A 25,100-nucleotide genomic window follows, 5' to 3' on the forward strand; every position below is an offset into this window, starting at 1 on the left:
ATTCCAGTCAGGTGATATTGTAAGCAGTATTGTGGTGGGGTTTGGTGGGGTTAAAGCTAGTGGTTACAGGGAAGTCTCTTGGTTTCATTTACTTGTCTCCCCTGCACTCCACACCACCATCACCAGTAGTCAAGGGTTAGCTCTATTCACACTTCTCTGTCCCTTTCTTCATCTCCTGGTTTTGCCTGCTGATTAGAAATATAAGTTGGGTAGTCATTTACGCTTTCTTTCCTTTGGTTTCCTAGGTTTTTGGGTCCACTGCAATGACTCAAAGCTGAATGTATGCAATGTCGAGGAAGTGTGCAAAACTCAAGCCTACATCCTTTTTTACACTCAAAGAACAGTTCAGGGCAATGCAAAAATCTCTGAAACCCATCTCCAAGCTCAGGTGCAGCCCAGCAACAATAATGAGGGCAGACCACGGACCTTCCCCTGAATGGGAGGCACATCACAGACTGGCTTGCTTTTAAACTATTGGTGTCCGTACATCTTTCCTGATAGGAATGAGGTTTACTGCAGGAACAAGTTACTGGGTTTGCCTTACTGGGTCTAGAGCAGAGGTACCAGGTAACTCATATGCTATCATAAAATATGTAGTCACTTTGTTTTGAATGGATTTGGAAGGTTCCTCCTTTGGTAGTAACTTGTATGAAGCTTCATCAGTTACTTCTGAATATAGAGGGATCTGGGTAGAGCAAAGAGGGAGTAAGCTGATCATATCCAGCCAGGAGAGCAGCCATGTTTTTCCATTATGATTCCCCTGCTAATCAGGGCCTCCTTGCAGCACCAGAAGAATCCTCCTGATGTAAGCAGCCCAGGACAAAGCACATGAGGGGGTTGGGGGGCCTGGGCTAGCAGTTTTCCTGATGGGATTGGTTCTGAGGCAGCAGGTGAAGTCTAAGGAATTGTTCCTACAAAGAAAGTAATATTCAGGGGTTGAAAACTTGCAGACTTACTTAGGAGGGAGGAGAGGATAGTTAAAGAGTGGAATGAGATGCATGGAGCAAATTTCCCCATGCAAAATGGGAGGTTTTTCACGTGTCATACCTTTCCTGGGGCTTCTGAGACTGGCATGAACATTCCTTCATTCTAAAGGAGAGGTTCATATAGGGAAGCAGTAAACTGACTCGTGACATGTTCTTCATAGCCTAAGGACACTTCTGGCTACTCAGTTAGGTAGCGAATCCCTGCTTCAGGTCAAGGTCTAGGGTTTAGTTTAAATTGGTCTTTATTTAGGTCAATTGTCTGAGGCTTTCTCAGAACTCAGTTGAGGGTGGGTGGGACTAGCCAGTGGCCCAGGGCTTATCTGAATGCCTGTCACCTGATCTCACCTGGTGCAGCATGTAGCTTTTCTTAGCTCACAGCTTCTTTCTTGCTCCTGGAGGGTTAGAACATTATTGTTCACCACAAGTTTTGGGAGCTTTTGCTTTCCAAGGGCTTAGGGAAGCTGTCCCCCATATGTCTGAACAGTTTACTGCTGGTGGCTCCGGCTTGTTTCCTCCCAAATCTGATCATCCCTACTGTTTCTTTACCCAGCCACAGAGTCCACCAGAGAAAGCAAGAGTGCCCTGTCCTCTACTCCAGTGCTAGCAAAAAAGACCTTTCTACACGGGGTCAGTTTCTAAGTGGAATGAAGTAGCTCAGATGGAGACCTTCCTCCTCATCAGGCACCACTGAACTTACCTTCTTAATCCTTCACTTAAGACTCGCCAGTACAAGTGAATGCAAACCGAAACTCTTGTTCTGGGGTTGCTGTAGGCTGCCTCAGCTTGTCATATGAATGCTCATCTTTTGACTGAGTATGTCATATAAACTTTTCAATTCAGGTAGAAGTAGAGTTGTCACTTGAAGGGAGTAAATATGGAAGGGAGTTTGGGAAGGGATGGGGAGTTGAGAAAAGAGAGGGTAACAAATAAGGGTCGTAGCTTTAGTGCTATTGACGAGCCACATTCTGGAGCAGATCTGGAGCACTTGTTTTTTACCTCTTTTGAGATTAACTCTCCCCTAGGACCTTCCAGACAGCACTGAAATATGGAGGAAATTCAGAAAGAAAATGGCTCACCCTGCTAAGGAAGGGAGAGTTCCTATATTTTAAATCACACTTGCTTTTTCCAACACTGTGAGGTTTCTGTAATATTTAGCTTTTATTTGGAAGCGATAGCGTATGGCATTTTTTATGCTGTTTGGTTTATATTGTCTGCTACAGGCTTCTTTGTATAAGCTTGGCCTGGGCTCACCTTCTCCTGGACACTGTTTTAAAGTGTCACAGCTGCATACGCTGCCAGAGGCTCTGATGTGAAGCTATACTCTCCAGATCCACATTGTTAAGTCGGAATGATTGGTGATGACTTTTTTGTGGCAACAGAAAAACCCATTAACTAAAAACAATCAGGAGAGTAAAAAGAAAAGGAAAATATAAATTGTGCCTCATCTTTCATTGAATGCTGTATTTATTATTCTAGAAAAAGATAACTTACAAATGGAGAAGAATAGAGCATCTACTTCATCCCTCAGACTGTCCAGGGGGAAATATTTGAGAAAAAAAAAATGAACATTTAATGGAAAATTAAAAGATCTTCAAATTTAATTTTTAGAAATAATTTTATACCAAATATTATAAGGCATATTAAGCAGGTTAAAACTGTAAAATAAGGGCTTACCTTAGCTGAACACCCCTGTATCAAATTAACAAAATTGTTCAAAATAAGTTGGAATAGACACCCATATCAGAATCCTCACTGAGCTGCACATTCATGGTGGTGCCCCTGCAGTCACAGACTCCTCAGGTACCCAGAGGCAGCAACACTAGACGCTGTTGAGAAGTTAGTTATTTATGAAGATTTTTATTAAAGAAAAGTTCCCTGCTACAGAAATCAATGGCTGTTGTGAGGGAATTGTCCCTTTGCCTTTAATTTATTTACATATTGGAAGTAGATGAATTTCTTAGTTGCATCTTACTTTACATTGAAACATTCTAAAAGAGAAGAAAATAAGAACCAGGTAGAAGTTGACTAAATGCTGCCAAATCAAACCCAAGATTTCTTAACTGAACCGTCCGGACCTGCTTCTCTCCCAGATAAGTAGTTAGCATCCTGCTCCAAGAGCCCTTAGCAGTTGGCTGGTGTGTTTACTTTCTGTTGTAGCCAGCCAAGATGAATGCACCCTGGCCCTCAGAAAGGGTTTTTACCTCAGTCTAGCTTGACCTTCATACTTGTGGTTGCCTCGGAGATGAGCATTCATACTAGTGTACAAAAGATTAGGAATGCCCTCAACAGCTAGAAACTGAAGCTCTTATTAAATGGTGGGTAGAGCTCTTGCCAGCTTTGATCCAGCCCCTCTCAGACTGAGGGAGGCAGTGCCACACCATAAAGAATTTCCAGATGTCTCTTTAAATGTTATGAATAAAATTGGAAACTGTGGAAGTGTTAATGTGTCCTATGGACTCAATAGCAGAGTTTATTTTTGTTTTTAATGACAAGGCTTCTAGTAAGTGAGCGTCTGAGTTCCCTTCTCTGGCTTACAGTTCTATCCTATTGCAAGAACTAATGGGGTGGGTTGGCTGGCAGTGGGGCATGGCCCTAGAGGCCCCAGCATAAGCCTGAGAGAGGTCGACAGTAGTGCAGAAGGAAAACTTGGTCGGGTGTGGAGGGTGGGATGTGGGTGGGCAGGCAGGGAAGGAGAAATGGAGTTTGTTTTCTTACTGATAAAGCTTTGTGAACTAATTTTATATAATTCATAAAATTTGGTGCCTTGTACCCAATTATGGTTTGCATGGGATTGAAAAGATTAAGGGAAAGGAATCCTTCTTGTCAAGTGGCATATTGGTCTGTATAGTGTAAAGGACATTTGGTATCAGACTTTTTAAAAGTGTTTCATGTCTCATGTGTGAAAGCAAATTGTTCTTACCAGCAAGATCTGAAATTTTACTGTAATGTCCAAAATATTTGTGATTATTCATGAAATGTCTGCTTTTCAAGGCAGACTATGTATCCCATTCTTTTTCACCACCCCTTTTATGTTCAAAACATTAACTCAAGCCTGTTCAATCAGGCTGGGAGGGCCACCCCTTCTTAACCATATACTATTCCCCTATCTCGGTTATATCTTATGAGTGGAAGGTTGCTTTTCCAGCTGGTTGGGAGAGCACAAATGTTCAGAAAAGGCTTTTGTTTTTCTAATGCTGGGCAACTTATGGTAGGAGTCAAACAAAAATGGGTCCCTTGAAGTACTACCTTCATTAATTCTAAATTTCTTTTGCAGAAAATTTCAGAAAGCAGTGTAGAACACAGTCCCCTGTATGTGAACCTTTGATTTAGATTGTAAGGCAAGCCAGTGCACTGTGTAATCTGCTAGAGAGAAGGTTCAAAGAACCTGCCACAGTCCCCTTTCCCAGCAGGTGCCGACTGGGTTGGTGCTGAGTGACTGTGGAAGGTGAGACCCAGTCTGCTCACCTTCGAGCTGTTTGCAGCATGTCCTTTTACTCTGTCCTTAAGGTTTCCACTGAGCTCATGAGACTTCACCAAAGGATGTTTAAAAAGCTCACCACTCAAAGCACAATTAATAATTGGGTCTCTCCGCTTAACTACTGGCTTAATTAGGTGAGGAGGTTCTATCTTTGGAGTAAAACCTCCCATGGCCACTTAATTTTTTACCAGGTAACTAAGTATCTCCCTGGTGGCTCAGATTCTTTCAAGTCAGCACTACTGCTGACAGCGCCTTCGAAATATGACAGAGTTTAGTTTATATCTTTCACATTTAAGTTAACCATTCTCCTGGTCTAAGGCTTTGACTTTAACCACTGTGTACTCATTCAATCCACACATTGCCCTAAGTACACCATAGCTACTATAGCATTGAGGTGAATGGTCATTTTTGTAGACTCTTTCCATACTTATTCTACTGGCAAGTTTCCATTTAAAATCTAAGTAGGTAATGTAAGGAGATTTTCATAGTACTGTGTTATTAGCCAGGGCTGAAAACTGACAGGATGTAAAACTGATTTCCTTTGGGGAGAATGCTATGTGTTGGAATGGTGAAAGCAGCACTTTCGTTCATAGAATGATTACTCACCACGATTTCTGAAATTGTAAATTTGGTAGCTTCATTTGCTAGTCTCATCACTTTGAGGAATTAAGCCAATTTAAATAAAACTTTACCTTACCAGCATATGGCTTTACAAACCAACCAACAATGAACACTATTACTTGAAACTAAACATTAATTTTTAAAAATAAGTTTAATTACAATTGACATACAATATAAAACATTAAATTGAGTGAAATTTCGATGCTTTTGAAAGCTACCATATCTTAATTTTAATGGGTTTTGATTTTTTAATATATTGATTTTTTACAGAGAGGAAGGGAGAGGGAGAGAGAGTTAGAAACATCGATGAGAGAGAAACATCAATCAGCTGCCTCCTGCACACCCCCTACTGGGGATGTGCCTGCAACCAAGGTACATGCCCTTGACTGGAATGGAACCTGGGACGCTTGAGTCCACAGGCCGACGCTCTATCCACTGAGCCAAACCGGTTAGGGCAGGTTTTGATTATTTTTAAAAATTAATTTCAGAGAAAGGGAGAGGGAGAGATAGAAACATCAATGATGAGAGAGAATCATTGATCTGCTGCCTCCTGCATGCCCCTTACAATGGGGATTGAACCCGAAAACTGGGCATGTGCCCTGACTGGAAATCAAACTGTGACCTCCTGACTCAACCACTGAGCCACACCAGCCTGGCTGGGTTTTGATTTTAATTTTGAAAGCATTTATGAAATAGAATTGTTCACAATTATGAGATCTGGTAGCAGACTTCAAGGATGTAAGTTTCACTGTTATAAAGGAGGTGCTCATACTGGTCTTAGCAGTGGCCTGACACAGGTGGAAGGGGGCTTAGACCTATGCTATGGCATGAAAGTTTGCTTCCTGGTCACCATTTTGGGGTTGACGGCTTCAAACTTAAGCCTTGCTCTCATATATGTGACCCTTCCTCACCTTAACACCTGGTAAGATACAAATCTATCAAATCCTTTGCGGTCCCACTGTAGGCTCTTAAAGGTTCATGGTTTCATGTTAAGCCAGCCACAGCCCTGAATTCACTGGCTCAAACTCCCTCCTTTTAACAAATGGGACCTATTAATTAATACGAGGGAATAGTGCTTTTTAAAAGAAGATATATTAAAAATCTAATTCTCAAACAGCTTTCTTAATGAGATTTATGCCAGCAGGGTCAAGAGGAATTATTTTGTCTTACCTTTGGTGAACAGGTTGCTAGAGACAACATCGGTCAACCATAACAATTAGCTTACTGTGGTACATTTACGCTGACCCTCCTTTCCCATTCATGTCCCTTATCCCACACCAGTTCCATTAAGAGACTTGGCACAGAAAGCAGTATTTTTTTAAATGCCTAGTAGAGTAAATCAACTAGGAAAAAAGTTGTCAAGGGGAACGTGCCACTATCTCCACATCCCTCCTACATGAGTCTTTCCAGGTCAGTTCATTACATATCCCATTTCCAAAGAACTCCAAACTCCTGGACAGCGACACTACTGAGTTTCACTGTCATAAAACATCTATTTCCTTGTGAAGGAAGCAGTTTTCTCAAGTAGACATGCTCACTTCAGTGCCCATAGTTCAGGCTTACTTAACACCTAGCCTCCACCTGCCGATCACTGCCCTTTCTACCAATAAATTCCATTCTCTTACAGCAACAATGCCTCCCTGGTGCCTGGAAAACCCATCTGGAGCATTAACATGCTATGCAACACTGAAAGGATTCTTCCCCTAATAATGCTCACAAATGGAAATTCCTCAGTAAGCTTCATGCTATGTTAACATCAATGAATGGTGGCTACAATTTCCATTTCTTTTTTTCTTTTAATATGAAGCAAGCCACCTCTGCCACAACCATGTTTGGGCTTGTTCCTATCTCATGTATGAAATATAAATTATGTTTTTATGATTTTTGTAAATCAACTTTTTACACCTTGTTTTTGTAAGCTGAAGTTTCTTATTAAAAGAACAAAAAATGGCTGTCTTTGTGTGCAGTCTTTATTTCAGGTAATTGTTAAAATACCATCAGATTATTCCTCAAGAAAGAGCAAAGATCACTCTCTACCGAAACTTAGGAATTATGTACAGAACTTTACAAAACAGAGGACAAGACTTTAGCTGAAGCCTGACTGCTGACCAGAGAATGAATTCTGAGTAGACTCTTCGAAGGAAAGCAGGCAGGGAAGGGAAGGTAGCCATCTGTATCAAACTTCAGCTGCTATCAGGGAAAGTCTTGTGACGTCACAGATTGGAGGCTCTGTGTTTGGAAGGTTCAAGTACATCTCGGGTTCCATGTGTCTGCAATCAGACAACAGAACAGTAGGTGGCATGTAAAAGCACTGCAGGGAAATGGGTAGACTCAAATTCCTTCTAACGTGGAATCATATGTAACTAGGAAGCTGCCAAAGGTTTTACATCAAGTCTCTCTCCTCTATTTTGTGAATAGTTGATAAAATTACTGCTTCTCCCTGCCTCTAGGACTCTTATGACACACAAGACAGTGGTTACCTGCTTACCTATTTGGCTACACCCCTGGCTGAGGTGCCATTAAGTCAATGTCACTCAAATTCCTGGCCAGCCAAACTCCTGCAGCGAAAAGTCCCAAATTGAGGATCAAGTTCCTGGAAAAAGAATTATTCTATTAACCTTGTGGTCAGAGTCACTTATCTTTGGTTAACCAAAGATACTGGGGGGAAGGGCTTCCCACCACCTCGGTCTGGGTAACTGAAAACATCGCTTTTGCCGCACCGGAAGTCTCCGAGTCAAGACCCTCAGCAAACCACGGCCAGTCACGAAGAGGCCTAGATGCTAGCAGTCTGAACACCCGGAGGCGCAAGCCTGGGCGAAGGGAAATGCCGCGGGTTATGTACTCGGCGCGGAGGGGAGGGGCTGAGGGACCAGGCTTCGGCCTCGGTTACCTCCGGAAATCATTCCTATCGGTGGCGAAGCGGTAGACGCCCCGAAGCCAATCTCCCACATTGTCTGGAATTTCTGGAGCTTCATTTGCCGGGCCGCCAGCGTTCACACCGACCCCGCTGGAAGCCATAGCAGCACCTCCACACTCCGCAAGACCTGACAACGAACGCTGCTCGCGCACGGGGATGACGCCATTTCCGGCAACGTACTTCCGCCGGCTACAGGCGAACGGAGGGCGCCGCAGCTGGAGCGAGTCGGACACCAAGAGGTGGAAGTCCGGGGCTGAGCGTCCACGTGCTCTGGGAGGGGAGGAGCAGGCTCGGCCCTGCGCTTCCAAGGTCTGGTCCCACCTCCCGCTCCCTCCAGGCCTTCGGCTCGCCCGGTCGTCACGTCACACGTGGCCTCTTGAGTGATCACTTCATTGGCTCAGGATGCTGGAGATCCAGGGGTCGGAGTAGGGGCTAGCTCAGCAGGGTCTGCGTAGCTTTGGGGAATGGGGCTCCCCAAGAAAGTCTCCATCAAAAGTCACAGAATGCGCGGGCTGAAGAGGAAGTACTCAAGTTTGTCACCCCGCCGCCTCTCCCAGGCGTGTCCCTGATTGCGTTCAGTCTAGGATTTTTACAGGGAGAGGAGTCTCGGCCTCCGCCTTACAGATCACCCCTCCCCTCGACTCCCCCTGCTCCGGGCCGCGCCACTAGCAAATGGTGCAATGCTTCCTGGAGGTGTCACTGTCACCAGCTTGCGGGCGTCTCGGCGTCTTGCAGGGCCGGGGAAGGCGCTGACCTAAAGTTCTGAGTCAGAGGAACAGGAGCAGGTGGGGCAGGGGACATCCTCCTTGGGATCAATGGACGTCTCCAAGGGGCCCTGCTCTCGTCCTTTGGGTGCCTCAGCCTTGTCCCCAGCTCGGCATCCTGCTCCCGAATGGATCCAAGCAGCCGCCTCTGGGTTTCTGGACTGGAGCTGGCAGCCGCGGCGAAGACTGCTCCGGAGATGGTCGCAGAGGGTAGTGGAGCGCGGTCCCCTCTTCAGCTCTGCCGAGCCCTGCCTCCCCTGCTCCGGCTGGGCCAGACAGGCCTTTCTCAGAGGCCGGCGTCTCACAACCCCAGACCCGGGCGGGGCGGCCCCCACGTAGCTAGGCCCAGCCTCCCGCCCCGCCCCCGGGGGTGCGCAGGCCGCGCGAGTCCTCTCCGCCTCCCCGCCCCTCCCCGCCTCCGCCCACCAGGGGGCGGCAGCATCCCCAGTCCAGGAGTGAGCCCCGCGCCGCAACCTCACCCGCGGCGCGGGATGGGCTCAGGAGGTCCTCGGAGTGCTCCGCCCAGGGATGCTTGGTGAGAGCTGCGGGCCCCGAAGCTCGGGTTTGGGGGAGCGGTTGGAGGACGGGGGCGCTGCTGGAGGGACGGGACGGCGTGGGACCGGGGCGAGGGCCCCAGCCCGGGAGAACTCCCTCTGCCCGGCCCAAGGTGCTGCCCACTTCCCCTTTGATCTGCACCTTTCCTCCCTTACCAAGGGACGGCCTTCCTTCCAGTGTCGCGGCCAGGCTCCAGCCGGCATCCGAATAGCGACTCTCAAAGCAGCTGGGGCAGCAAGGGCCGCCCCCCGGCAGGGCATAACGTTCTCCGCCCAAGGGCCCGGCGCAGTCCTGGCAGCAGAAGTGGTTCTCGTGCCAGCGCCATCCCTCCGCCTCGTTGCAGCGCCGGGAGAAGATCAGGTGGGAGAGGGAGTGGGGACCGATTCATTCATTCACTCATTCATTCATCCAGTAACCACGCCTTATAGGCAGTTAACGCTAAAGTAGGTCTACAGACATTCTCATTTGATCTACTCAACCACTCTCCGACGCAGGGAGGGCTGATTGGCTTAGCCAGGATCCCGGGCTAGCAGGTGGCACAGCCCGAAGTGGGGAAGTGGGACCCAGGGTTCCGCACTAACATTATGCTAACTCAAGGGAGTTTCTTGCATGATAAGGCACAGCACTGGGCACCTAGCATACTGATGGGAACGTCTGTCCAAGAGTCCCTGCTCCAGAAAAACTGTCAATCCCAGAAAATATGGGGGACACTGCAGTGAGGGAAGATGCAAAGGGTCCCACATGCCCAGAGCTCAAGTCGGAGCAAGGGAAACACAAAGGTCCTAGGCTGTGCCTCTTCGCCCCACTCCATTCCCTGATACTGGGAGAGGTATTCCCTTACATCCTGCCAAGTTGGACCCTGAACAGACCTCCACTCAGAGCTGTACCTGGTCACAAGCAGGGCAGCGTGGCCTCAGCAGCTCAGCACGATGACGGCCGCAGTAGAGATGCCCATCGTGGTAGAAGTAGATGCGGTTTATCAGGGCCTGGCCACAGGCCTGGCAAGCAAAGCAAGCCTGGTGCCAGCAGCGCCGCTCTCCTGCCCTGGCTGCAAACACTCTGTATTCCCTTGGCCTCAGGCACTCCCTGCACTGCCAGGCGGGGGTGCTGGCTGGTCAGAGGCAGCACCACCCGCCCTGGCTCTTCCATCCCAACCCCACCTCCACTGCAGGCTCACCGAGAACCCCCAAACTTGGTTTCTCTTGAAGTTTACCATACTGTCAATCCCCAAACCCTTTTCTCACCAGAGTCTCAGAAGTTAGGTCCTTCTGCAGAATTGAGAGGGCAAAGAGTGGAGGAAGGGGAATATGGGGGGGGGGGGGCGGGTAATACTACATACCTTTTCACAGGTGCATTCTTCGAGCTTGGGAGGTATCAGGCACACCACCCCCTGTCCCAGGGCCTCCCGCCTCCGCTGGACACAGAAGAGCTGGAGCTCAGCCAGCTCCTCCTCCCCAAAGGCCAGGCAGTATCGCTCCTGCAGAAACAGGTTCCACTGTGACCAGGAGAGCCCCAGCAGGCAAGAAGATTGAAGTTTGAGTGGAGAAGGCTTAGCTGCTGGTGGGTCACAGGAAGGTTGTAGAACCTCAGGGAGGTGTCAGTGGTAACAGCCTCGAAGGGCATTGAGATGGAAAGGGAAAAAGGGATAGGGACAAAAGAGTGCCAGTAAACCCACCTCAGTCTTACTCTCCCCCTCCCCCACAAACGGTCATCACTCAGCTCTGACACTAAGCACTTAGCCCTGTCCCCACATATTTAGGTCCTTGCTCCTAATGAACCATATATATAGCTCAATATTACTTCCCATGGTGTTTGCCCTATTTAGTCCATATTCTCCTGTCTTGCCTACCCAACTGATTATAAGCCTTTAGACCGGGCACACATAGGGCCTCAATAAATACTTAACCATACTCCCTACATTTGTACATTCCATTATTTGTTTCAAAAGTCGTTCATGTCCATTTTCTCATTTGCTCTTCAACTAAGCATTGTGGCAGGCAGAACAGCCATCATATAGATCATTGTACCATTATGCAGATGTGAAAACTCAGGCTGAGATTGGGAGAATGACTTCCCCCAATTAGTGGCATAGCTAGGCCTTAAATCCATGTTCCCTGACTTCTGGACCAAGGTTCTTCCACAGAATGTAAAAAGAGGGAAGCTGGGGAGAGGAGACTCACATCGCTGTCCTATGGAGGGAGCTGCTGCAGGAGCGTCCGGAGCCCAGGCCAGTTGGGGGCTCGGTTGGTGTCCAGGCCAAGGAGCCCCAGGCTCAGAACTTCAGGATCCTGAGGAGACACAGCAGCAGATGAGGAGTGGAGCTAGGTTTTCCCTCTTCCCTCCCCTTCTCATTGCCACTTCCTCTCCAATCTGGAGCAACAGTCAAGCACACACATACACACACCCTTTTGGACAATCAACTTTAAGATCACCAGGACAGTGGATCCACTCCTGCATTTGTGGTCTGATTGATGGAGGTTGGGGTGGCCTCACACCTCAAAACAGCTTCCCTTCATATGCTTAAAATCACCCCCTTCACTCAGGGCCCAAACCCCTCAGGTCTGCTTTAACAACACAGACCCCCTTAGAGAGGTAATGTATATTCATGTGAATACATTTAAAGTCAAACCCTCATGTCCTGGGGGTGCGGGGGGCGAGGGCTTTGGAAATGGATTCCTGCAAAGAGGAGAGGGTATTGCACCTTTCTGGTGAGCCTTGGGCAGACTGGTCCCTCCTTCCCCACCTCCATAGCCTTAACTCTCACCATTCCTCATTGTGTACTTACCAGGCCAGTGGGCTTGCTTCCTCCCCACTCCCTGCACAGGCCCTACCTGCTCCAGCTGTGGGCTTGAGCCAGGTGACAGGACGAGGAAGCCCTTCTCAGCCTCTCCAGCCCATAGCTGTTCTTTCCCTGAGCTCCAGAAGTACAACCAGTGTCCCAAGATTTAGCACTTGTTTCTCTTTGCCCCGTGTCTCTCTCAGCTTCTCATCTGGTCTGTGAGCTCCTCCAGGACACAGGGAAATCTTGTGTTTCTATCCTCTATCTATAGCAGCAATTTCATTGGACAATTCTAAGCACATCTCTTCAGCCCTCCTCTGGGCAAGCCCTGGAATGACCACAGTATCTTGGGGGTGGGAGGCGACTACTGAAGTAGAAAAGGGATGGGCCCTGCCCACAAGGAGCTCAAAATCTAGTGGGTAAGGCAGAGATGGAGCCCAGCAGAATGGGGCTAGAGCTCTAGGCAGGTAAACACAACACCATAGGGAAAAAAATAACCAGCGCTAACTTTTCTGTTTACTCTGCCAGGGGCTATTCTAGCATTTTACATCCTTTACTCCACACTCACAACAATTGTAATGAAGTAGTTTCTATTATCCCATTTTAAGGCTGAAACAAATAGGTTCATTACCTTGCCCACGGTCACATTAGAAGCCTAAGGGGAGCTTTAGAAGGAGGTTTCCTTTGCGAGCTGAGATGGATTCTGACTGGCAGCGGGGCACAGGAAGGCCTTTGCGAGCTGAGATGGATTCTGACTGGCAGCGGGGCACAGGAAGGCCTTTGCGAGCTGAGATGGATTCTGACTGGCAGCGGGGCACAGGAAGGCCTTTGCGAGCTGAGATGGATTCTGGCAGCGGGGCACAGGAAGGCCTTTGCGAGCTGAGATGGATTCTGACTGGCAGCGGGGCACAGGAAGGCCATCACCAAATCCCTGGCCTCTAGAAGAGGAGGTGGGAACAGGGTTTGGACTCTAACAGTTATACTGCTTCCCAGCCACAGCCCCTCTCTGCACCCCCTTTCAGATGTCCTGTGCCACCCTTCCCAGCTTCCTGGCTCCACACCCACCTGCTTCCTTCCCAGTCTGTCCCTCAGGTCAGGTTTTCTGTGGAAGGCAGCCAGGGTGGGCCATTCACACTTAGGGCCAGGAGCAGCCACTTTCCCTAACAGCAGTGCCCCTGCTCCAGGCAGCAAGAGGTGCTTGGGGGAGGGGGGCCCACAGGAAAAGGGGATACATCTGGGGCCCCAGGGGGACTCAAACCTCTCTTCCAAGTTAGTTCTAGTTTGCATGAATTGTCCCACACAGACAATGCTCAGAAATCAGCTTTCGCCCCTCACCCTTCAATCTCCTTCAAGGGCAGCCTAACTCCACCTCCGCTTAGCACTGGACCCCACCTTTCTAACATGCTGATTCCTTGCAAAATTCCCCTCCTCCTGCCCCCTTAGACAAGGGACAAGGCTGAACCCCCGCTCTCACCTGCGCACAGGTGCAACCAGGCTCATGGAGTTCGACCTTCCCAACCCACACCGCCCTAAAGGGCAAAGCCTATAGTCTCGGGAGGTTAAGGAACAGAATGGTTTCCCGAACAGTGAGAGGGATAAGAGAAGTGTCCAGTCCCGCCAAATACCCTCTGGATAGATCCCCAAAGTTTTTTCTCAGACTTTGCGGGGCCCACATTGGTGGCAAGCTGCGTGGTGTGGTGCCCAGTCAGCTGGGGTTCCCAGTGTGGCTGCTGGGAGGTTAGAGAAGAGGCGGGACTCTGCTGGGGACTCACCCTCGCGGCGCGCCGGTGTCTGGACCGTTCTGGACGTACCCCGCCGTCGTGTTCCCCTCACTGAGTCCCCACCCCAAGGCGCAGCGCCCGCCTCCTCCCGCCCGGGAGCCCGGCCCTCCCTCTGGGCTGGCAGAGCTGGACGGCTCGGGAAGGGGTCGGGGCTCAGGAAAGCCTTTGTGAGATCCGGGGTGGAAAGTGTGCAGGCTCCACTCCCCCGCCCCCACTGCCCTGGGCTCCGTGCCGGCATCGTGCCCCTGTGGGCGCTGAGCAGATCCCGGGGAACCTCGTTTATGCCGGGTCCTCGGCTACTCGCCGAACAGAACGCCTTATCAAGCTCGCAGATCCCCCGCCCAAACCTCCCTCAGGTTTTCTAGCCCCGCCCCTCTTGGTGGCCCCCTCCAGGACCCGCCCCCTTCTCCCCAGTGGTCCCTCCGCCCCTTCCCCTTTCTCAGTCTCTTGCCAGAGTCCCTGGTACTACCCTCTCTCTGCCACCCCTTCAGACCCCTCCCCGATCTTTCGTGTTTCTCCTTCCACCCCGTGACCCTTTCTGCTCCGGGTAGTGGAACCTCTGGTCCCACCTCCGTCCCCTCAGCCCCGCCCCCGCGCCAGGCTCCGCCCCATCTCACCCGGGCCCCACCCTCAGGAGCGCTCAGCCGCTGGCCTGGAGCGCCCTCTGGCGTGTGCGCATGCTTCCTGCTCCCGACTGCAAAGTCCTCCAAAGGGACCTTCTAGGCTGCGCGCCGGTCGCCCCGAGCGGGTCCGCCCGCCCGCAGCGTCTCGTTGGTGCCGCCGGTGACCTCCGACCCCGTGACCGCGGGGTGGGGCTGGGCAGGGAGATCTTAGCTCCGGGCGGGCGGCGGCTGCTGCAGCGGCACCCGGGAGCGGGGCCCGGCGCCGCCCGGGCCGCGGGGCGATGTGAGTCGGGGCGGGCGGGGCGGGGACGTGGCGGCTCCAGCGAGGCCGCACCGCGCTGCAGTCTCCGCTCCCGTCCGCGGCGGACCGGCGTATGGCGGAGCCCAGGGCTGGGGGCGGGGGTGCAGGGACGGCGCGCGGCCCGACCGCCCCCATTCCTTCCTGGAATCAGCTGGGGTTCCCAGTCTAGAAATCCCCCTGACAACCCCGCAACCTAAATTCTTTTCACTCCTCAGAACCACCCCACCCCCACCCGACACACCTTCGCAGGTCCCGGTGCCCTCGGAACCCGTCATCCTGCGAACTTCCCGCACGCCCACATTCTCTCCTGGATGCCCCCAAATGCTTCCTCTGCCCTGAAATTCCTCTGATCCATCATACCCCTCCCCATTCTCCTTGCACCATATCCAGCTCCATAAAACTGCCCACATCTCCCCAGTCCTCAAATGTATTTTGAGTCCTCATAACCCCCTCTTAACTCCGTGCCCAATGCAAACCTATCCCGGACCAGAACTCCCTTCTCCTGTCCCATCCAATATAATGCCCCTCATTGGGCTGTCATCATATGTATCTTAAAGAGAAGGGGACAGAAAAGGTGCAACAGCCTCTCCCATCTTGCACCCTGTAGTTAGTTCTTGGTTTCACTCCCAGACTCCTTGCGATGTCTCAAGCCCAATATTTTCCCCAGCCCCTGCCCCGTCTCTAGGCTGTGCACACCTCCCTCAGCCTGCTACCACTTTCCAAAGAAAAAAAGCCAGACCAAGAGGTGGGGTCTTTTCACCTGCAAAGTTTTCCAAGCATACAGAGTACAAGAGGCCCTGGGAAATGATCGTGTTTTTCCAGAAAGGAAGGTGGGATTTCAAGAGTCTCCAGGGTCCTGTCCTATCAGCTTGTCTAGTTGGGGCTCAGATCCCTGAAATTTTGGTTTATAGTTAGCATTTGTATTAACATTTTAGGCCTTTCAGAGCTTGGAGAACAGAAAAAAATGTATCAAGCTTTCAAATATGAGATTGTCATGAAAGAGGAAAATTTTAGTGATATTTGTCCTATATACTTACTTCTAGAAGTTATTTACGCTGGAAGCGCCACAGTTTACAAATATTTCCCTTTAAAACTAAAGCCTTGGGGTGGGTGGTGGTGGGACTGACTTGGCAGTCTCCTAGTAGCAGCAAAACGTCTAGAATATTAGTTTCCTGAATCTTAAGCCAGTGCTCTTTCCAGTACGTCATAGTGTCTTTTTGAGAAAGCTCTTTGTCAAGTTCTCTGCAAAGGTAAGGTGGTGGTTTTGGTATTGGTCCTAACAGGATTCACATGGAGTCTGGTGGCCACTTAAAAGGTCTCAGGCTGCCTCAGACTTCAAACCCATTGATACTAGGAGAGTATCCTTCCCAGAGCTTACGGCGCTCAGAATTTGTGGTTCCTTTGCCCTTGATCTTGCTTTATCCATTGGTGTTTTGGTCTCATTGGGACCTGGAACAGATATTCAGGTGGGATGGACTGACAGCAAGTCAATCTCTTCAACAATTGCTGAGGATGAATGTTTCCACTAACCGTTAGTGGAAACCTGTTAGTGACTAACCTGTGGTCTCTGTCTCTTATGCTAGGTGAGCCCCAGGTGTGTCCCAGAGGGATCCAGGTGACTTCTCTGCAGACTGCTTGCCATGATGTCCCACCAAGAACAAGGGGAATAAAGTGTGGGCCCTTCCCCATGCCCCTCCCAGAGTCAGTTTCCCGATGGCCTAGGTGAGGTGAGAGCTATATATAGGAGCCACTTTCCTAGAGTTTCCCAAATTGGGAGGAATCGGGGGTGCAGGTCAGGCTTGTTCAAAGCTTTATACATTCAGTGGCATATCTAATCTTACAGATGGATTTCTTGTATCAAGTTGCAACCCCTTAACTTCTGGTTGGAATCAGTCCATGTGTTTGCATGCTCCCTTAGGTCACTCAAACCTCGTGGTAGGTATCCCCTCCAACTTAGGCGCAGCCCTACAATGGTGACATACAATCCAAGTGCCTTATCTTGGAGGGAAAAGCCAAGATTATGTTTCCCCTTTGACCAAAAGCAAATCCAGCATGTATTTTTTTAATCAAGTTTATAAAAAGTGTGCTGTTTTAAGTGTTCAATCCTCTGAGTGTATCTTTTGACCATAATGTAGCACCTCAAATGAAAAGAATATCAAAAAGGTAAAGCTGAGGTGGATGTTGGGATGGTGGTAAGGGAGGCAAGAGGATTGGGATGATATGGTAAGAACGAGATGGAAAAGGAGTAAAGTATAGGCCAAAGTGTCTGGGACTCCAAAATTAATTTCTTTGCTGAATTTGAATGAGGCTCAAGGCGAGTACCCAACGCTTGATGCAAATCACTTCTGGGTTTCTACTTGTTTCATGTTTTTCTTGGTGCCCAGGCCTCCCTTCACTGTCATTACGTCGGCCAAAATCCTATATACTTCTCAAGGTCTAGATCAAATGATATGTCTGAGAAGCATTTTCCATCCCCCCATTAGCATTAATCTTTAACATATCCTAACTTGAGTTAATGTTTATCCAGTGTGTGTCTGGGCCTGGGTTGAGAGTGGGAATTTCTTGAGGGAGGAACTATGTTCTACAGTCCTTTGGGCAGAGGAAGTGGTCACAGTGAGATGGCTCTGCCCAAGTTCCCTGGAGCAGGGCTGTCAGGAGCTGACCTTGATGACTTTCTTATCCCTTATGCTTTCCGTAGGGTGGGCTGGCTGCTCTGACACCATGGGGACCTGCTGCAGCTGCCTGAATAGAGACAGCATCCCAGACAACCACCCCACCAAGTTCAAGGTACCCACAGCCCCTCCTCTCCTGAGTGCCCACCAGAGCCTACTGGTCTTCGGCCCCTAGAGAAGGGGGAATGACAGGCTGAGGCTGTGGGCTTGTTAAGACTTCCTGAGATCAGGGCCTCTGAGGAAAAGGAGCCCAGGCCACTGTTGTGTGTTTGGCTCTTGGTGCCACCAAGAATGAAGAAGTGCGGTAACACAGTAGTAGCAAAGGTGGTGTTTTTAGATTATTCGGTCCTGTCAGTATATCTTCGTAACATTACACGTAACTTTTTTGGACAAAACAACAAAAGTCTGTACTGGTGAGTTAATATGTATGAAGTATTTAAGACAGTGCTTCACACATGGCAATCACTATATTAGTGTTGCTGAGAAGGCCAGGCCCAATGGACCTGTGCACCCCGGTCCCTCCCACCTTTCAGGTAGTGGAGCCCCTCCTGTTGAAGCCTGGTTTCTCCTGCTCACCACAAGAGGGCGCCCTCAGCAAGGTCCTAGCGTTGGGGAGGTGGTGGAGGCAATATGTATTTGTTCTGCCTTGGGCTTGACTCTCCCAGGGTCTTGAGATTTTGAACTTACAATCGAACACCTTCTTCCATTAACATCTGGTCCTTGGATACTAAGCCATGGACCATCTGGGGTCATCTAACCTTGGTCGTCCAACCGTCTGACTATGGAGGTTAACTAACCACCCCTCCACTCACTGTGCAAATGACAAACCGAGGCCTAGAGAACTGTTGTGGGTCAGTGGCACTGAGTAATCATGTGGCTGGCATTCTGGAGAGGTTGTGGTGAGTCAGGTGAGCCCCTCAGTTCCCAGCTGTAGCCCTGCATCATCAGCCTCCTGGTCTCCCAATGGCTCAGGGACCCATACACACCCTTGTTGGACTCACTCATTGACCCTCTGTCTCCTGCTCCCCAGGTGACGAATGTGGATGATGAGGGGGTGGAGCTGGGCTCCGGGGTGATGGAGCTGACACAGAGCGAGCTGGTGCTTCACCTGCATCGGCGGGAGGCTGTCCGCTGGCCGTACCTTTGCCTGCGGCGCTATGGCTATGATTCCAACCTCTTCTCCTTTGAGAGTGGCCGCCGGTGTCAGACGGGCCAGGGTGAGTACCAACCCCTGCCCCATGCTGACTAGGGCTTGTGCACCTGGGCCAGGTGCTAGGGCTGGAAGTCACAGCTCAGACTCGGCAGGTATTGCCCAGCGAGGGGAAGGCTCATGGCCAGGAGCACCGGCATGTTAATACAGAACTCAGTGGACTCCCAGGCCAGTGCTCTTTCACTTAGCTCTGGCAGGGACCCCTTTGTGGGGAAGAGCTGGTGCTCCAAGACCAGAGCCTGCTTGGGGAAAGCAGCTGATTCCTCCTCCCTCTGTTACTCCAGTTTCAAGGGTCCCTAAGTAGGGAGGAACTTTCTTCCGAGCCCCCCGGTCATGTACCCTTGAGCCCGTGAGTAATGAAAAGCCAGGCAGGAAGCTCTGCCATCCTCAGGGCCCTGTGGCTTGGTAATAATAGATTTGGGTAGGTAGGTCTCTTGGGTCCCGGTGTACAAAGTAACCCTCAAGCGGTTATCCCTTGTCACCTGTGAGCAATGGAGTGTGATTCCCCTTCCTCCCTAGAGGTCAGGGTGTGGTGGGTTGTCCAGGAGGTCAAGGCTACAGCTATCCATGGCTCTTTGAAGCAGTGGTGTGGTCTGGGCTTCTCTTTCAGGGTTCAGATAGAAGCTCTCCAGGAGTCCTGCCTGGGACCACGTTAAATGCAGTTTGGGTTGTGACTATGCAGAGGTGAAACGATCGAGCTCCTCTTATGGCTGCCAACAGACAGTGAGTCTCCGAGGTTGTATTGGCTGGGGGAGCCGCCTTCCCTCCAGCATCTGACCTTGGAGCTCATGAGGCAGAGGCATTAACACTGACCGAGCAGAGAGCAGGGAAGAAGGTGGTGTTTAGTCCAACACAGGGTTTTCCCAAAACTTCCGGCTTTCCCAGCCTTTTTTAGCCCTCGACATGGCTTGCCAGTATAGTCTTTTTTCTCTTCCTCCATCCTTCCTGTCCCATTCCTGCAAACCTCAGATGTCCCATATCCCAGCCTAGCTTTATCTATCTTTGTTGTGGATACACACACACCCCAAGTAGCCCCCCGTGAGTCCTGGGCCCCACTGTTACGGGAGTGCAGAACCCCAGACTGGCACAACATCCCGAGGGCGACTTCGGATCCCCTGAGTCACAGGTGCTCAGCCCCTCCTGCTGACCCTGGGACTTTGAGTTCTTGCATTCGAGTCTGAGAGGCTATGAGGCGGCTGCTTGGAGGAACCACACGATCGCTGTGCTGTGTTTGTCCTTTAGCTAGTCAGCCATCCTTTCTGCACCAGAATTTAAGCTCCGTGAGGTCAGGGGCCTATACACAGTAGACGTTCGCTCTCTGGCCAGGATCTGGGCTACGTACCCAGTGAAGAAGCAGTGACAGGACAGACTCCCTATCCTCAAAGAGCTTTGGGCTGTTGGTCATAGAGCTGAGGGCTGGCACCCTGGGTGGAGCTCATTTTCTGGGGAGCAGGGGTATTAGGCAGAGGGAGATGGGGGCAGCATGTGAGGAGTGGTCACTGATCTAATACTACCTTTCTCAGCTTGATTTTTACTTCTCTTCCCCTCACCTCTGTGCACATACATCCTTATGAAAATGACTTAACCTCAGAGGAGTATAGTTCAAGTATTAGATCTCAGGATGGTAATAGCTAGTGGGAAGGCAAGGGAAGGCACGTGAGCCCAGCTCCGCCCATTTTAGAATGTGCCCGGGAGAGTGCTCCTGATGAGGGGCTCTTCGCATCCCCACAGGCCTGGGAGTGGAACTTAGAGACATTTCCTGAGCTTTGTGCATCGGTTTAGCCTCTGTGGCCCTTCCCCATTGGGCACAGGATCAGAGGGGCCTCATTTCTTCCTCTCCTGCTTCAGGGATATTTGCTTTCAAGTGCTCCCGGGCCGAGGAGATCTTCAACCTCCTTCAGGATCTGATGCAGTGCAACAGCATCAACGTGATGGAAGAGCCGGTCATCATCACCCGCAACAGCCACCCGGCCGAGCTCGACCTCCCACGGGCCCCGCAGCCTCCCAACGGTGAGGAGACCCCATCCTCAGCCCCCCAGCACACATGCACACACACGTGTACACACACATGCATGCACACACACGTACACACAGAAGCACAGGCCCAGGAAGCACCAGTGTTGGAGGCCTGAGTCAGATAGGTAGGTGGGGGAGGGCTGGGTGAGCCAGCCTTCCAGGACCAGCAACCGACCACCATCAGAACCACTCAGGGATGGGAGAGGCCTGGCCTGGGCCAGTCAGGTGACTCCAGCTGAGCCTGGGGAGTCCTGGAACTTTTATCGACGTATGGTCAGGGTGTAGACGTTGGGTTTCCCTGGAAACAGCAGTCTGGAGCTTTTTTGCTTCCTTCCTTCCATCTACTGGGTCACACCCATATACCTTTCCTGATGGATGGTGCAGGCATCTCTACCCATGACCAGTTTCTGGAGAGGTTCTCACAGCGGCTGCTGGTTCATTCACTGAGTCTGCACTGAGCACCTGCTCTGTGTGCTGCCTCCCTGGCGGGCGGGTGGGGGCAGGGAAATGGAAACAGTCCTGCTTTCCAGGAGCTGCCCTTGAGCTCTTTGGCAGAGCTAGAACGAGGCAAAGGGACAGTCCAGTGATGACAAGTGTTTTAGGGAAGGATGTGAGTGGGAAGTTATGGCATTCAAGCTGAGCTTTGAGGGAAGAGATATGAAGAACAGAGAGGTGAAAGGTCATGGGGACTGCTGGTTCATGTGGCTGATTACTTTGGAGGCCTGGGGAGGTGTCCCAGGATGCTGCACACGCGGTTGCAGGTGGTTTAAGGACCCTTCACCTGGGCTTGTCTTCTCTGTCCCCAGCTCTAGGCTACAGTGTCTCCAGCTTCTCCAATGGCTTCCCTGGATGCCCAGGAGAGGGCCCAAGATTCTCAGCACCCCGGCGCCCCTCCACAAGCAGCCTTCGACACCCCTCACTTGGAGAGGAGTCCACCCATGCCCTCATTGCCCCCGATGAGCAGGTGAGCAAGCAGCTGACCCACCCCTCTCTCTTGGTCTGGGTGGGAACGGAGGTCAGGAAATATGGCACCTTCTCCCAGTAAGAATCACAGCGGGAAGAAAATCTATAGGGTCCCTGTCGGTTCCCAGAAAGGAGGCAGCTGCCCTGGGAGGTTTGGAGGACAAGGAAGAGGAGAAAACGCTAGCTCTTTCCCCCGTGCCTCTTGTCTCTCAACCTCCTGTCCCTTCTGCTCTCCTTCCTCCCTGCCCTTGGACCTTCCTGTCTCATTTGGACTCCTTCCCCCCAGTCCCACACTTACGTCAACACGCCGGCCAGCGAGGATGACCACCGCCGGAGCCGGCACTGCTTGCAGCCGCTGCCTGAGGGGCGGGCACCCTTCCCCCCACGGGCCCCGGGCCCTGACCAGCGGGACCCGCAGGTGTTCTGGCAACCGGGCCAGGTGAAGTTCGTGTTGGGTCCCACTCCTGCTCGGCGGCACATGATGAAGTGCCAGGGTGTCTGCCCCAGCCTTCGTGACCCCCCTCACCACAACAACAACGAGGGCCCTTCCGAGTGCCCGGCCCAGCCCAAGTGCACCTACGAGAATGTCAGCGGGGGGCTGAGGCCAGGGGCCAGCTGGAGACTGAGCCCTGAGGAGCCAGGCTGGAATGGCCTTGCCCACCGCCGGGCTGCCCTGCTGCACTATGAGAACCTGCCCTCCCTGCCCCCCGTGTGGGAGAGCCATGCCCAGCAACTGGGGGAGGAGGCCGGGGATGACGGGGACTCCAGGGACGGGCTCACACCCTCCTCCAATGGCTTCCCTGATGGCGAGGAGGACGAGACCCCCCTGCAGAAGCCCACCAGCACCCGTGCTGCCCTCCGCAGCCACAGCAGCTTCCCTGTGCCACTGACGCGCTGCCGAGGTTCCCCAAGGGTCTTCAACTTTGATTTCCGCCGGCCGGGCCCCGAGCCCCCGAGGCAGCTCAACTACATCCAGGTGGAGCTGAAGGGCTGGGGTGGAGACCACCCCAAGGGGCCCCAGAACCCCACGGCCCCCCAAACTCCCATGCCCACCACCCACCCTGCCCGCAGCTCAGACTCCTACGCCGTGATTGACCTCAAAAAGACCGTGGCCATGTCCAACCTGCAGAGGGCTCTGCCCCGGGACGATGGCACCGCCCGGAAGACCCGGCACAACAGCACTGACCTGCCTCTGTAGGGACCTCCGCCGCCATGGGCCAGCTCTGCCCACGCTCCTGTCCTCCGAACCCACACACCAGAGTTCAGGGGTGCTTTGCAGAAGGGCACTGAGGTGGGGCCAGATGCTTCCCTGCGCTGGCCGGAGTCCCCAGAAATATCAGCCACTGAGTGGCCTGGTCTCCCAGCGGGGAGAGGAGGGTGACCAGGTGAGGAGGGAGCCACGATGTAAACTGTGAAGGGTCCTGTGACTGCATTTAGCGCCCTCCCGTTACGTCCATTCGTCTTGTCTGTCATCTGTGTATTTTTTTGGTTGAAATTTTGAAACATTTTGTACCTGTTGATTTTATTTATCAGTTTATTTTTCTATTGTTTCAAATGTAATTTAACATATTTATTATTAATATAATTATTTTTAAATTCTGGCCTGGTGAACGATGTCCGATTCTGAGGGAGTCTTTTCTGGCGTGGTTCTGGGGGCAGTAGAGGAGGCCTGAGAGGCAGGGCTTCATGCTGGGCAGTTCGGGTGGTGGCGGTTTCTGTGACAAGTCTCTGACCATTCCCTTTTCTCTTCCAAGAAGCCTCTCCCAGAACTTAGAGTTGCCAGCGATGGGTGCTCCATCAAAGTGCCGGCACTGGTGTCCTAGAGGCAAGAAGGGGGTTTGTAGGGAACACTGCCTCAGTGAGATAAAGCCTGGCCCTCAGGTGGGCAGTGGCTGGTGGAGGAGGGTAGGGCTCTACCACATTCACCTTCTGGAACCCTCACTGATCTGCCTTCTGCTCCCGGTGGGGCCAGTAGGTACCGTTCTCCTTTAACACCTGGGCCCGAAGGTGGATCCTGGGTCCTCTTTCGGCACCCCAGCATGGCTGGGCCAAGGCTGGAACCTGTAAACGGGACATGACTGAAGCCCAGGAATAGCAAAAGGGAAAACACAGTGTAATATGTAACTAAACAACCTGGCTCGCAAAGGGTCACACTCCCAGGGAACTGTCCCCCAGGAATGAACTCCCTGGGACGCCTCTCCCCTCCCACAGGGGTGGGCCCTGGCAGAGCCTGCGTGTGAACACGTGCCTGGAAGCCCAGGGTCTGCGCAGGCTGCACACGCCACCTGCCCGGTGCTGCTGCTGCTGCGGGAGCTCCTTCCGGTCCGAGGCTGCCTCTCTCCTCTTCCTCCTCTCGCTGGCCTCTCTGCTTCCCAGACTCCATTTCTATCCCAAGCCCCTGATAGTTCATCTAAAGGAAACCCAGGGTCTAATAAGCCACTAGGGCCCAGGAGAGGAATGGGAGCGAGGTTTGTGCAAGACTTGGGGACAAGCCTTCTTATCTCTGGTCACTGTGGCCCCTCTGTCCTACAGAGACCTGTCCTCACCAAGGAGACAGGCGAGGCCCACCGATTCCTTCCCCTCCTCCTGCCCCAGACACGACAGCCCCGGCCTCAATTCTAAGAGCTCCTTTCCCTCTGGATGGGCATTGAGCTAATGAGCTTTCAGACCCCCTCCCTGACTTTGGGTGTCCTGTGAAATGACTGAAGAGAACTGACCATGACAGGATGTGAAGAGGCCCTTCAGCTGGGGCCCAGTAGGGGCCCAGGGTGCAGCTGCTGCACCCCCAGAGCTGGCACCAAACCCTCCTCTACATCCTTTTGATCTCTGGACCAGAGGATCGCCGCTGCAGGCTGGATTCGTTGCCCACTTCCCACAGTGCATAGGGCAGCCGTGGGCAAACTACGGCCCGCAGGCCGGATCCGGCCCGTTCGGCTGTTCTATCCGGCCCGAGGAGCCGAAAGAGAGGAGGGTTCTCTTGCTCTCCCCTCCGCTCCTTTACTTTGAATTTATATTAGTTCACACAAACACTCCATCCATGCTTTTGTTCCGGCCCTCCGGTCCAGTTTAAGAACCCATTGTGGCCCTCGAGTCAAAAAGTTTGCCCACCCCTGGCATAGGGGCATGCCGTCCTCTCTGCAGCTCAGCCAGTCGCTCAGCCCTGCTTTCTCCATGTCCTCCAACACTACCCTGCTCCTCAGCCTGCACAGCTGGGAGTGCTGGTCTCCTCAAACAGGAGAGCCAAGATGGGGGACAGTGTGGCCATGCCAGTGACTCAGTTTGCTCAGGCTCCCAACATGGACACTCATAGGGGAGCCAGAGGCAGGGCTCTGGCTCTGATTCGGCTCTTATCTCTGCTCTCTTGAGCATTTGCTTACCTCATATGGGCCTGGGCCTCGGCTTTTGCACTTGGAAAGCATGGAGCTGTTTGTGAG

General features: G+C 51.8%; 4 protein-coding genes across 9 annotated transcripts in view; 2 read left to right on the top strand and 2 right to left on the bottom strand.

Annotated features, from left to right (window-relative positions):
* Positions 1-5,233, top strand: part of USP49 (ubiquitin specific peptidase 49) — a 112,646-nt gene extending 107,413 nt beyond the window's left edge. For both annotated transcript variants that reach the window (XM_080666929.1, XM_080666928.1), the window contains exon 8: positions 246-5,233. In XM_080666929.1, the coding sequence (XP_080523055.1) occupies positions 246-436 (191 nt within the window). In that variant the 3' untranslated portion in view covers positions 437-5,233. The remainder of the gene's footprint in view (positions 1-245) is intronic.
* Positions 5,234-7,037: 1,804 nt separating this feature from the next.
* TOMM6 (translocase of outer mitochondrial membrane 6) lies at positions 7,038-8,884 on the bottom strand. The gene is made up of 3 exons (XM_080666936.1): positions 7,976-8,884; positions 7,574-7,678; positions 7,038-7,355 (listed from the first exon to the last, which is right to left on the bottom strand). Exons 1-2 carry the CDS (start codon positions 8,101-8,103, stop codon positions 7,582-7,584), a joined length of 225 nt encoding a protein of 74 aa, XP_080523062.1. The 5' UTR covers positions 8,104-8,884; the 3' UTR covers positions 7,038-7,355; positions 7,574-7,581.
* Positions 8,885-8,891: 7 nt separating this feature from the next.
* PRICKLE4 (prickle planar cell polarity protein 4) lies at positions 8,892-15,080 on the bottom strand (the record flags this gene model as incomplete). The annotated part of the gene is given in 9 exon segments (XM_080665121.1): positions 8,892-9,032; positions 9,246-9,361; positions 9,477-9,612; positions 10,209-10,412; positions 10,661-10,798; positions 11,502-11,510; positions 11,514-11,609; positions 14,839-14,894; positions 15,047-15,080. Coding segments are annotated over 8 exon segments (771 nt in total). The 3' UTR covers positions 8,892-9,032; positions 9,246-9,263.
* On the top strand, positions 9,196-23,280 carry FRS3 (fibroblast growth factor receptor substrate 3). 5 transcript variants are annotated; one of them, XM_080666932.1, is made up of 8 exons: positions 9,202-9,301; positions 9,499-9,681; positions 16,389-16,532; positions 17,504-17,592; positions 18,508-18,694; positions 20,536-20,697; positions 21,510-21,667; positions 21,953-23,280. In XM_080666932.1, exons 4-8 carry the CDS (start codon positions 17,527-17,529, stop codon positions 22,862-22,864), a joined length of 1,485 nt encoding a protein of 494 aa, XP_080523058.1. In that variant the 5' UTR covers positions 9,202-9,301; positions 9,499-9,681; positions 16,389-16,532; positions 17,504-17,526; the 3' UTR covers positions 22,865-23,280. The 5 variants fall into 5 exon arrangements, with proteins under 5 accessions (XP_080523057.1, XP_080523060.1, XP_080523058.1 ...); XM_080666931.1 differs by lacking the exon at positions 9,499-9,681 and having other exon boundaries at positions 9,196-9,301; XM_080666934.1 differs by lacking the exon at positions 9,499-9,681 and having other exon boundaries at positions 9,196-9,301; positions 16,389-16,527.
* Positions 23,281-25,100: the final 1,820 nt, after the last annotated feature.

This window comes from Plecotus auritus (genome assembly GCF_963455305.1).
Source record: "Plecotus auritus genome assembly, chromosome: 4".
NCBI lineage: Eukaryota > Metazoa > Chordata > Mammalia > Chiroptera > Vespertilionidae > Plecotus > Plecotus auritus.